At 48.3% G+C, this 13,644-nt stretch overlaps 1 protein-coding gene across 1 annotated transcript; it reads right to left on the reverse strand.

Moving 5' to 3' along the window:
* Window positions 1–1,362: 1,362 nt before the first annotated feature.
* LOC308173024 (uncharacterized protein) lies at window positions 1,363–13,644 on the reverse strand (the record flags this gene model as incomplete). Its single annotated transcript, XM_080547990.1, has 6 exons — window positions 1,363–1,389; window positions 6,448–6,654; window positions 9,802–9,909; window positions 10,275–11,183; window positions 12,161–12,273; window positions 13,509–13,644. The coding sequence occupies 6 exons, from the start codon at window positions 13,642–13,644 to the stop codon at window positions 1,363–1,365; spliced, it is 1,500 nt and encodes a 499-aa protein (XP_080404116.1).

Here is a 13,644-nt window from a genome sequence, read left to right on the forward strand (position 1 = left end):
CAAAGGCAGGTCTCCTCCGACACTCAGAGTCTCCCGTTCTCCTTGTGGACTGTTGAGAGATGTTGAATTGCTGCTGTAAGGTTTGCCCTCTGTCACAGTGGTAAACTCAATAATCACTCTTCAGGTCTTCAGCTTCAGCACGGTGTGCGTTTTACTGACTCCGCCATCTTAGATCGACTTCTCGTTTTCTCTGCTTCTTCTCACTCTCGTTACTCTCATCACTCTGACGCACAGACCACTTCCGTCCCTATATATACACCAACCGAACATACATCCGGTCACGTACGCCAACCATACATCCGGTCACGTACGCCACTCAAAACCACGCCCACTAAACTGGCGCTTACACAATACTAAACAAATCTAAGACAGAACTTATACAATTACAATAACAATACATACACCTTCATGAAAACGTACATGAACAGTATGGAAAATAATAAAGGAAATAACAGGGGCAAAAATAGGGCTGATTCGGGGAAACTAACTGGCTCTAAATTGTGGGCCTTCATAACAGCCGCCCCATGAAACCCTCGGTTTCATTTAACTATGGAAGGCACACTGGCTAGGCTGCTCTAGCAGCGTGAGGTATGAGGTGATAGTGTCCTTTGTAATTTGAGGGAGTTTCTCCGCGGCAGAACGGACATGCCGGTGTCGTCCATGAACCTCTGCGGGGTCTTGATGACCCGCGAGGACCGGGCGCTGACCACCGGCATGATGAAGTGCTTTATGTGTTTGGCGAACTTTGATTTGCCCGGCTGGGCGTCGAGGGAGTCCGACGTCATGTCTTCGTCGTCCACGGTGTCCTCTTTCACGTCCTGCAATAACAGTTGTTGAGTCAGGTCCATTTCCACCTGCTTCGACAACGTTTTAGGCCGGGATCTGGGTCTTTTCGACCCGAGGAATTTAAGGCTTGAGGTGGGGACCTGTTTTATGGTTTCGCTAACATCGTCTTCGACGCCGTCCGGACTTGCCCCGCCTTCGGGCGATATAGCCTGACGTCTTAACCTTTTCTCTCCCGGTTTCTGCTTCTGTTTGCACCACTTTCCTGGTAAGTTCCTTCGCCTTTTCTTGCCGTGTTTGAACGGACTTTTACGGATGCGTGGTTTCGTGTCTTCGGCTACGGGGTCGTCCAACAACACCACAACTCCGCTGCTCTCCGTTGGCTCCGCCTCTAGCTCCGGCTCTGGCTCCTCCTCCTTCACCTTCAGTTGGGTGTAGGCCATGGCCACAGGTGCAGGCAGAGCTAGCTCCAACTCAGCGGTCAGCGGAGTATCGTCCGGCTCTGGCACCGCCGGCGTCTTCCTCCTTTGAGCTGACCTCTTCCTCACCGACAAGCTAGTAGATCTTTTCCTCCTCGGTTTAGACAAAGGGCTGGTAGATCTTCTCCTGCTGGGTTTCGAGACAGGGCTGGTAGATGTTCTCTTCACGCCCTGGACTTCGATACGCACTGTCTTTGCTTTAAGGAGGTCTATGGCGTAGACGTCCTCCTTTGACCGTACGTAGAGCTTCTCATTCTTGTAGGGCGCAACGTCTAGCGTCCACAGCTTCTGGACGTTGTCTAGTAGCGCCGCATTCATGGAGTCCACACTGGTGTGAAGGCAGTTGATGGTCTGCACTTCTTCAGTTCGGACATGGAGGGATGACGTAGCTCTCCCGTCTCTATCTCTCCACTCGGTAGCGCCTTGGAGGGCCCACCCAAGCGCAGTCTTAACAGCCATCGGGCAGCCTCGTGGTCCTCTCAGCGGAGGACGGAGCGACACGATCAGTGCAGCGTTGTCCGAGCCGATGAGAAGGGTTGGCTCCGCTCCTTCTATCGGATGTAGGTCTACTCGCCGTAGGTGGGAATATCTTGCGCGTAATCTCTCCAGGGGGTAGTCGTAGCGGGAGAGCGCTAGCTGGTCTGCGGTGAAGACATTCTTAAGCCGATATCTGTCCGACGGCCGCCCCGCCGGGGAGATAGAGAAGTTGATTCTCGCCCCGGTGACCTCTTTACGGTCGCGACGTATCGTGCGCAGAGTCAGCTTCTCCTCAGTCCCTTGGAGCCCCAACTGGCGCACTGCCTCCTGGAGAAGGATGGTCCGTTCCGACCCGTCGTCTAGAACGGCGTACGTGTCGTACACAGCGTTGTTGTGGTGAAGTCGGACCTTCACCACCTTCAGTAGGACCTTGGAGCCGCTGCTCTGGGTTGGGTCTAGATAGTAGACAGGTGTTTCCTCTTCCGGTGCGCTACCGGACCTAGGGCTTCTGGTGCCCTCCGTGGACCTGGCGAGGGAGACCTCGTGTAGGATGTTGAGGTGGACCTCCTCACAGCGGTTGCACTTTCTCCTCAAGGTGCAGTTCTTAGCCAGATGGTCGCGCCCACAGTTCCAGCACCTCTTGTTCTCCTCGAGCCACCTCTGCTTGGCCTCGGTACTCAGGTTGTTGAAGTTACTGCACTCATTGAACCAGTGCTCGCTGGTGCAGTACGGACATGGCGGTGGACCTCTCCGTCCCTTTTGAGGGGGTTGAGAGGAATCCTTTCCTTCAGGTCGGGCTTTCCTCTCTCTCCGAGGCTCCTCCTCCGTGTGCAGCACTCCTACTGGGCGTCCTCTGTTCGAGCTCGGCCTGTCCCAGCGGTCTCCCTTCTCCCTCTCCTTCTTCGGCTCAGCGTAACCCATGGCGTCTACGTTGGTGTCATGCACTTCCTCCAGTAGGAACTCCGCGAAGGCAGCCATGCTCAGACCCAACTTCCCGGGGTTACGAACGCGCTGCTGTCGCCGGAACCTCTCCTGCCGGAAGCGTGGGATCTTGCGGAGCAGCCGCTCTACGTTGGAGGTGCTGTTGATCTCGCTGGCGCCAGCTGGGCCCTGCGTCTTCAGCATCCCAACCAAGGTGTGCACGCGGAGCGCGAAGTCATCCAGCGCCCGTTCATCCTTGATGGGGGCCTGCTGTTCGAGGGCTTGCAGTTCAGCAAGGGCGTGGTTCCAGGGACGACCGTAGCGGGCATCCAAGTCGGCGAGCGCTCTGGTGTAAGGTGTCGGTGCGGAGGCATGGGCCAGAACCATGTTGTGGGCTCTGGGGTTCCTCACATGCTGAAGGAGAATCGCATATTTGTAGGACTCTGAGCAGGAGTCGTCCAAGAGCGTGTCTAGGCAGATGCGTAGTTCCACATACTGGCTCCTGTCCTCGTCCTTGAAGAAGGGGAACTTGGGTCCCTCCACCTGGGGAAACATCCTGTAGTGGATGATCGGGGCTGGAGTGACGGTCTGGGTGTCCGGCCTGCATGCCTTTTGGTTCACTGGAGGACCTAGGGGTGTGCTACGCTCTTGGGGAATGGCTCCCCTCCCGGGCAGCGACGCTGGCTCCCTCTGGGCCGCGTAGCGGTCGGGTCCCTGGTCCTCTTCCTTCAAGGTGGTCAGCTGGGCCTGTAGTTGGACAGTCATGGCGGGGGTCATGGAGCCATCGGCGGGGGGTTCAGGCGATGGCACTCGAGAGGGCCGTGCGGATGATGCTCTGGAGCTACGGGCCGACGGAGCTCTGCTGATGCACACGTCGCGCATGGTCTGCATCACTTCCGCCATCGTCTCCGCGTGCAGTTGCTCTCTCTCCATCTGGAGGCGGTCGCGCTCCATCTGGAGGCGTTCACGTTCTAGCGCCCCCTGGCGCTGCCTCTCCGCCGCGCGTTCCGCCCCCTCCATCTGGAGGCGCTCGCGCTCGAACTGGATGCGTTCCCTCTCTAACGCCTCCTGGCGCAGTCTCTCCGCCGCACGTTCCGCTCCTTCCATCTGGAGGCGTTCACGCTCGAACTGGAGGCGTTCCCGCGCTAACGCCATCTCGGCCTGTTGGCGCATACATTCTGACAGCGCGGCACTACTCCCTCTGGAGTGCATGCTATCCGCCCCAGAGGCAGAACTGCCCACGGAAACCCTGGACCGGGAGGAAGCCACTGAACGGCAGGAGCTAGGTCTCGAGCGCGCCGTACTGGGAGGCAGATCGTTAAGGCTGAGGCCCTCCCTCTTCCGCCCGCAGGCGCTGTCAGACCGGGCCTCTCCTTCCTGCTCTTCCGTTTCTACGGCAAAACCCTGCTGTTCTGCCATCTCATCCTCAGGCTGGTGCTCTTTGATGTCTGTCTCGTCTGGTTGGCTGCGCTCAGCCATGCTATCACTACACAACCTATCCGGCTCGAAGGACCAATTGTAACCAGGGAGTAGCTAAAGGACTGTAGAATTTAGGAAGGGCTGGTTATCTAACTAACTCGGAGCTAAATCGGCAGTGTAGGAGGATACAGGCAGGGGGCGCCAGCAACCCTTTAGACTAGCAGTACTAGCATTAGCATTAGCATTAGAATTAGCATTAGCATTAACATTAGCTAACAGACAACTAAACACACAGTAATGTAGCAAAGATGAACAAACACATTTATTTAGACAAATGATATATACATCCCCGTATATACTCCCTCCCAGCCGGCCACACACACACTCAATCACTCACTCACACGCAGGGCCTGGCCTGGAAAAGGCTTAGAGTCCCGGACTGAAAGGAGCGCGTTGAGGCCTGGTTGGAGCTCGCATGTGCTTCGAGGAAGGCAGCAGACAAAGGGGGGGGGTGACGTAGCAACTCGAAGGGAAAGGGGCTTCTTCGTAGTCCACGACGAGGTGTGAATGGCTCAGGTCCGGTGGTCCACGGTCGGTCGCAATCCACCTCGTGAAGGCGACGGCTCTGTCCAGCTTGGGTCTCGCTTGGTCCAACGTTAGCAGCCGGCGGCTGGCAAGGCTGGCTAACGGGGACACAGCTAACTGGGCTAGCGCTGCCAACTCAACGAACTCCGAACTCCCGCGGTGCTGCGGGTAGCCCGTGATTCACTACTAACAGTCAATGCCAAAGGCAGGTCTCCTCCGACACTCAGAGTCTCCCGTTCTCCTTGTGGACTGTTGAGAGATGTTGAATTGCTGCTGTAAGGTTTGCCCTCTGTCACAGTGGTAAACTCAATAATCACTCTTCAGGTCTTCAGCTTCAGCACGGTGTGCGTTTTACTGACTCCGCCATCTTTGATCGACTTCTCGTTTTCTCTGCTTCTTCTCACTCTCGTTACTCTCATCACTCTGACGCACAGACCACTTCCGTCCCTATATATACACCAACCGAACATACATCCGGTCACGTACGCCAACCATACATCCGGTCACGTACGCCACTCAAAACCACGCCCACTAAACTGGCGCTTACACAATACTAAACAAATCTAAGACAGAACTTATACAATTACAATAACAATACATACACCTTCATGAAAACGTACATGAACAGTATGGAAAATAATAAAGGAAATAACAGGGGCAAAAATAGGGCTGATTCGGGGAAACTAACTGGCTCTAAATTGTGGGCCTTCATAACAGTTAGGCTATATATAGCTGTTTCTTTTTCTATTCTACTATTCTATTCTACTTCTGCTGTCTGCGTCTCCCTGGGTATTCCTAGACCAGATGGCAAACAGTAAAGACATGCCACAATATACCAGGACTTAAGAAACGAGATGTCCAACAAAGGATTTGACTAACCATGGCCAATTTTACGCAACAAGTAGACTCTGATGCAGCGGAGACAGGGTTGCCAGATGGGCTGGTTTTTGGTGGATTTAGAAGTTTTTAGATTGGTTAGGTTGGAAATTCTCAATCCCATCTGGCAACCCTTAGCGGAGAGTCTACAGCTTGTATGTTTACAGATATCACGCTGCTATGCACACCACACTTTGAAAAAAAAGTGTCAAAGTGTCTAAAAAAGAAATAAAGCTTGTACTTTTCTACTTATGATACATTCTACTGATGTAGTCTACCATTTGGTTTTAGTTATTGCTCTCACTTGTTTGTACCTTTTGCTAAGTCAAGCATTTAGAATGTAGAGTGCATATTGCGAAATTTCGCAACGTCAATAACGCATCGGCCTCTAAAAAACGCACGTTTTTTTTTTTTTTTTTTTTTTTACTCCGTTGCGAAAGGGCCCCCGCCGCCACCTTGCGGGGGGGCCCCGGGATTTTGCGCTACGCCACTGCCAATCACAAAACTGTTTTGAAAGCGCGTCGCGAGAGCGATTCAGTCTCGATTGCAGTGCGAACACAAACGACGAGGTTAATTGCAACATTGTAACATATTGTAACTAACTACGCCCTAAATCGTAACGAAATGTAGGTCTGGAAGCGGCCTAAATCTAGCTTCAATCTGCTTTTTTTCTGTTCTCCGGTCATAATAACTCGCTGCCTTTCTGCGCAGCCTGAATCAAAGTGGACTGTCTGAATCAATTAGTGGCGGAGGAAATTCATTCGTGGCGGCCCGCCACGAATAAATGCATATAGAGGAAACACTGCATTGGTGGATATTTGGTACTAAAAGGCAGCACCTCCACAGAATCTGTGATTCTAATACACTGGAGACAAACAATATGATGCTATGATAAGTTGGTGCTTACCCGGGCCTTCTCCTTATAAGATTGCAAGTCAGATACCAGCCTCTCCAGCTCCTGGGTTTTCTCCCTGGAGATGCTCAGTTCCTGCCTCGCCTTGTTAGCCTGACCCTGAAGCTCCTGTGCATGGTGCTCTGAGGCCTCAGACAGGGCCTTCTCCTGAGAGGCCTCAAGCTCCTTGGCCTGGGTCTCACACTGCTGCACATGCTTTTCCTATACAATGCATAAGAAGAGAGACATTTTAACTAATTACATCACCAATTGTTAGGAAAGGGACAGGGAGGGAGAGAATGATCAGGAAAAGGTCTGGTCAAGTCCCTATAATTTATGTGTTATAGGTTAATATGTGGCAGCACTCAAGAAAAGGCATTTCTAATAACATTCAAAGCCATTTCGGTAGTCTTCACCAACCTCTTATTGTCCCTGACTTTCAATGTTTTATCCAGATCATCACTCACCAGGTCAACAATTTTCTTCTGCAGGCTGTTTAGCTGACCCTGATGTTTGTCTGTGATCTCCTTCAGCTCCTGGTCCTTCCGGCCCAGTTCCTGCTGTTGTTGCTCTTCAGAACGTGCCATCCGTTCCTTCTCCTCTGCCAGTTGGGTCTGTAACTCCTCTAACTGCCTAGGAAAAGGAGGGGGAGAGGGGGATAACTAAACTACTACTACAAACTAGAGGCTCATTCTATGGAACAGTTTTAAAGAATGATAGACTGAATATTGATCATATCGATGGCCGAAACGCAAAACCTCCTATCTGCAAAATGTTCTGATTTGCGGTTTTCACTTTAAATTAAAGTAAAGGCCGATTTAAAGTTCTGCGTCGAATTTACGTGCGTAGCTTACATAATCTACGTAAGGGGTCTCGCACTTTACACTTCTGCGTAGGCCACGCTGCAATTACACCGTCACATCGCTAGGTGGCAGTGTGTTTTCTATGCCCCTGTGCTGTGCCTCTTCCGGTTAGGAACTCAACGGAGCTCAAAGCTCAAAGCGGCATAATAGCGATCTTTTTGTTGTTATGCTTGTTGTAAATAAAAGTTCTATGATGCATTGAAATGACACTAAACTAAGATAATACGATGGTTATCATAATTTTTCAAATCTTTATTAATGAGTAATTACAGAAAAAGTAAATGACATTTCTGTCATGGCTTCCGCATTTTGGCCGACGAGAGAGTCGGAATCATGTGCTACCAAGCGGACCAATCACAGAGCTTATGGTTGCGTAGAAACTGACGCGTTCTTAAATTTTTGGAGATGTGCGCGTCAAGCCTCTCCGTAGGCAAGGCGGGCCCACGCGGGCCGACACAAGGCTACGGCGTCGATTTTACGCAGAAGTTTAAATCGGCCTTCAGGCTGCACATGATAAGTCTGTCTGTGAAAAAGTGAATTTTGCAGATAGGAGGTCTGAAGTGTTGAAAAACCCACTCAATATAACAAATAACAGTTTTAGAATCACTAAATACTTATAATTTGTGAATTGGATTCACTGTATCGCCAGCCGTCCTGTTCCTAGGCTACTGGGTTAGAGATACATGGCTTTTAAACAAACATGTTTTAAAATGTTCATGTTCAAAAGCAAGGACTGTGTGATCATCTAATTATGTGTAGTTATGTTGATGTTCTATCAGCGTGTTCTGATGTGCTAAACATGCAGTTACATGTCAGTATAGCGATGTTTTCTTTTTAGCTGCTAGGTAGCTCAACGAGATGATACCAACATTCAAATAAGCAAATCTTCTTCAACTATTTTTCAATGTATGACACATCCTTTGAAAGCTTACAATCTGCACTTTCATAATCTCTGAACTGAAAAATTACCTTGCCCTACTTGGGGACTTTTTCACCAGACCATGTCACATATGGAGACAAAATTAACCTCAGTAAGACCTGATAAACCAAGATAGAAATATGGTGAGACCTACTTTAATATAGCAACTATCACATGCTTTATGAGCAACATCTTACTATTTGAGATGAGCATTAAAACTACAGTACAAGTACAAGATGAGTAATTTGTGAATATTTTGTATTCTGTTCAGCAAGCAATGTAAAGACACTTCAACATCACCCAAGATTATACAACTGTAATTTCTTAAATAACACTAAAGGCAAGTCAGGTATCAACATTTGTAAGATAAAAATGTACGTTTCATTGTTCTACAACAGAGCAAATAACATTTGGATTGGCATGTTTGAGGACACACCTCTGCTGAAAATGCAATGTACGAGAGACTTCATCAGAACATTTTTGGGCTGTTAAAGGCATGTACCTTTCTTTTTGAGTGAGGTCTTCATTCATTTTGGTGAGCTGTTCTGAGCGATCACCTGTTGACTTCATCATGTCTGAGATGTCACTTTTGAGTTGGGCCTTGTCCTTTGTGATCTGATCAAGTTTCTCATCCCCAGCCTTTAGCTTCCTCTCCAGGCCTGAATGTGAGAAACACAATTAAATCTACTAGTCAGTCCCTGAACAAGAACACACGCCGTTTTGTTACAACATACGCATATTTCCCACACAATGGACATGTCAGTAAAGACAACTTTCCCACACAATGGACATAAACACAACTTTATCACCAAGGAGAGCAATAATGGTGATATTTTGTGATTTTTTTTATCATCACGTGTCCCCTTTTTAACCAGGCATATTCACACTTACACCGGTGTTTTATGGAATGAAAAATAACCCATAAGGAAGACAATTCATTGGAATTTACTCACACTTTACTCAACTAGAACAAAAAAACAATGTCACATAAATGGTGACTTGTACTGTGTGTGTGCTGTACGTTAAACACCACAATTCTGGCCAAAGCTCTGACCTGCAAGTTGGCTCCTTAGAGCCTCTGATTCATCGGAGAGAGATGTGCATTGCTCCTCCTTTTTGCCAAGCTTCTCAAGCAACTCTGAAAGAAGGAGTTGAATTCAGATTACTTCATGTATCTACAAGTAAGATCTGTCAAACAAAAAGGGTATGAAAGATCAACCCAAGTAAATACATTTACCTTGCATAGTTTGTGTTGATTTAATCTTCTCATCTGTGCTTTCTTCCAGTTTTTGTTTCTGAGGAAATAAAAAAAGTTATTAGTATGTGTGTGCATGCTGGAATGTGTTGTTCTAAGACACACCTCAAAATTACTCACAATTCATAATGAGACATCCAAGTTATGCTTATACTAAAGACTGAAATTATGGTTTATCCATGATGATATAATAAGTCAAAACCTCTATAGGCATCTAGCCTCTTGAAGAATGTGTCACCACCATGTGATGCATCTTTGTAGCACAACATTGCATTCTTTGTAGCATTCACTAGCATGCTGATGATGCTATGCTCTTCCTTACCTGAGCTTACCTTAAGTCCTATCCCAACAGTCATGCCACCCATGCCCAACCCCTGGCTCCTCACCACCCTTCTGTAGGCCCCATAACTCACCAGCTCCTGCTCCAAGGAGCTCTTTTCCTGCTGAACAGAGGTCAGGCTGTGCTGCACAGAGAGAAGCTTCTGCTGCTGTCCTTCCAACTCAGAGCTTAACTCGTTGAACTATAGCAAAGGCCAGATAGTGACACCATGCATGGACATGGAGGACATTTTGAAGAAAACAAAATGACAATAAGTAAACAAAATAAATATGGAGGAAAGGGTAATAATGAATAAAACTAAATTCAAGTAAGGGATTTGATGAAAGGGATAAGCTATAACAGATAGTATCATACAGATGTATTCCATGATCAATTGGCAAATGTGTTAGTTATAACATATGGGATTGGATATACATTTGGAGATTGAAATGGTGATTGACAATGGGAAGATGGATGTAGGCCCACCTTGACGCCCTGTGAGCGGGCCTGGCTCTGGGCCTCCTCCAGCTGGGTCCTCAGGCTCTGGAGCTCTAAGTTACTTTGAGTTTCCTGGGAATTCAGGGCCTCCATAGCTGCCACCTGCTCTTGGGCCTCTCTGGCTCTGTCCTGGACCTGCTGGACTAACTTTGCTTCGTTGTCTTCCAGCTCCTTTACCTTCATCTCAGCAGCATGCAGTTTGCCCAGCACATCCTCCATCTCCACCAGGTGCTGCTCCTCAGCACTCTCCACACTGGTCCGCAGAGACTCATCCAGATGCTCCTTCTCTTCTGACACAATCAGCAGCTGTGATTTTAGCTCCTCTGTCTCCTGTGCCAAGACTGCAGCCCATGCCCTGTGCCTGGCCCCTGCCTCCTCCAGCGCTAACTTGTGGTCCACCTTCAGCCTCTCCAAGGCACTCTTGGTCTCTACTAGCTCTGTCGCCTGGGCACCTTCCCCTTTGCTGAAGGACACCTTCAACCCCTCCATTGCTTGTTGGTGAGAGGCAATGGCAGATTCCAGCTTAGAGCGCCACAACTCTATGATGTCTGCATTTTCCTTCTCACCTTGGCTCAGGCGCATTCGCAACTGCTCGTTGTCACCGGAGAGCCTCCCGGATGAAGCCTGAAGCTGGGCCAGTGCTTCACGGTGGGCTTTCTCTTCAGCCCCCATCCTCTCCTTTAGCTCAGTCAGCTCACCCTGTTGATTGGCTTCCTGAGAGGCCAGCTGAGCTCTTAGTGTGATCACCTCCTCAAGAAGAGGTGAGGCAGTGGAGTCAGCACCCTCAGAGACCTGTTGGGACTCCAGACGCAACCGCAAGTCGGCCACTTCCCTTGTCCGCAGAGAGAGGTCCCTCTCCAGCTCCATGATGCAGGACTTCTCGGACACCGTGGCAACCTATAGGACAGGACAACTCTGGCTCAAAAAGAGTGTGTTCTGTATACACTTGCAAGACAAGGTAACTGCTGAATATCCCTGGCATCGCGCAAGTCTTTGAGGAAGGGTCTGTATTGAGTTTAAATAGGGCCCTATACAAACACGTGGCAGAGAGGTCCATCATAGCAGTAGTATAAGTACATCAAATGACACTCTAATCCCACATTTGTAATAGGATGCCTGTTCCTAATGTATTGTGCTGCCCTCTAGTGGATATAGTTTGGTGGTACCAAAGTTCAAAACACCAGAGGTGTGCTGTGTGAGAACTGATATTATCAGTTCTCACACAGCACACCTCTGGTGTTTTGAACTTCACCCCCCAGGAGCTGCAGTGTCTCCTGGTTTTCATACTTCGAATTAGATCTGGAAACCCAGACGTGTACACTCTCAGTGATTCATTACATCAATTGAAAAAAGAAAACCAGCAGAGACTGTGGCCCTTAAGGATTGCAGTTGAATGCCCTTACCATATTGGTTGTGATACACCTAAGGGAGGAACACATTGGCTAGGAATAGGAGCAGGAGAAAGACTTGCAAGAGATGGGGAACCCCAGATAAGCAGGCTGGGAGGGTCAGGTGTCTGAGACACAGGATAACTGGGAACAAGGGGGGGTTGGGGATAGGGAAACTGACTGGCTACTCAGCAGCACCAGCATCGGGGCTTAAAGTGGGGGAAAATGCTGCGCCTGAAACTTTTTCTTGGGGAGGGGGGTCACAGTTTGAGATATTGGGAGAGCGGGTACAGAAGACAGCTTCTTGTCTCAATGTTTAAATGCATTAATACTATTTTATAGTCAATACAAAATATATGTCTCAATGTTAAAATGCATTAATACTGTTTTATACTCAATACAAAATAAACGTAATGCTTTGTACTACTAACATACATACACCTAGACTAGAGACTGTCATCATTCTCTCCTAGTGGGAGATCTTACCTCACAGATGAGGACAGTGGGTGAGTCTTCGTCTGGTTGACCGAGGTCTGGGTTTCTCACAGGGTGGGTCAGGACACACGCCTCAGTCACTGGCAGATCCTCCACGGTCAGGACTAGTAATATCAAACATGATTATGTTTATTGGTAGGGTTTCTAGAATGTTCTACAGGCTATATAGGTGGTTCACAACAACACACAAGTGTTGTAATCATTTCTGAACTAATAAATGCACTCTATTATAGTGGGTTGATGTTATGTACTGTAATGTGATTTGTAAAATTCGAGCCATGCTTGCCGTAGCTAAATTACCGTCCAACTTTGTCCACTCGGTGGACTAGAAGGAATAATGACATTGACATTTCATGAGCTTAGAATGATAAGGTTCTATCCAGTGGCGTACCGAAAATCCCGGGGGCCCCCCGCAAGGTGGCGGCGGGGGCCCTTTCGCAACGGAGGTTTAAAAAAACGTGCGTTTTTTAGAGTCCGATGCGTTATTGACGTTGTGAAATTTCGCAATATGCACTCTACATTCTAAATGCTTGACTTAGCAAAAGGTACAAGTGAGAGCAATAGCCTATGACTAAAACCAAATGGTAGACCACATCAGTATCATAACATAAGTATCATCATCAGTAACATCAGTAGCTGAATGATGTACCTGTATGATGCACTGGCAGTCTGTGACTGTGAACCTGGCCGGACCCTGCCCTTCTGCCTGAGTTTGAGTATGATGCTGCCCAAATAAATGTTATTGTTTAGTGCTGTACGCTTTCGTGGTATTATATTGTGTGAATTATCATCTGTATGTTGTTTTTAGAGAATCTACCACCACCTAAAGAATGCTTATTGTACTTGTATCCATGTTGAGAGTGAATGACACAGGGACAGACAATCAGGCAGCAAGGTGCACCGAAGCGAACTGACGCTGAACCCCTCATATAGGGCTTTCACACCGGCAAAGAACCGTGCCGGTTCGCGTTCGCATGCCAGCTGCAGTAACACTGGCCTCCACAGTGGTGCTGCTAGCAACAGGTGCATCAACGACGTTTGTCCCTGACCCAGTGCTAATCGCATCCCTACCCGTTAGTTTTCGAAGCTGCATTGGGTAAAAGAAAAGACGACATTTTTCGAAGTTTCAAAAAACAAAAACAAAAAAACATTTTTCGAAGTTTCAAAAACAAAAAAACAAAAAACATTTTTCGCCACTGGTTCTATCTCCGTTTAAGGTAGTTTAGAGATATTGAGCATCAACGTTTTTACATTCCATTATGTTTTGTGAGATGTTTTATTAATTACTAACTAAAACATGTCATGTTGTTGTATATCCACTGGCTAAATGTAACCTTACCTTCCTCCTCAGTGATAACAGGGGCCTCTTGAGAGCCCCAGGTCTTACAGATGTAGTATGAACCAGCAGCGGCTCCTACCAGGCCAGCCGCGATGACAAATTCGCGTCTTCTCAGCTGGTTTAGAACAAAACTCAT

This window comes from Nansenia antarctica (genome assembly GCF_963989245.1).
Source record: "Nansenia antarctica genome assembly, chromosome: 18".
NCBI classification, from domain to species: domain Eukaryota; kingdom Metazoa; phylum Chordata; class Actinopteri; order Argentiniformes; family Microstomatidae; genus Nansenia; species Nansenia antarctica.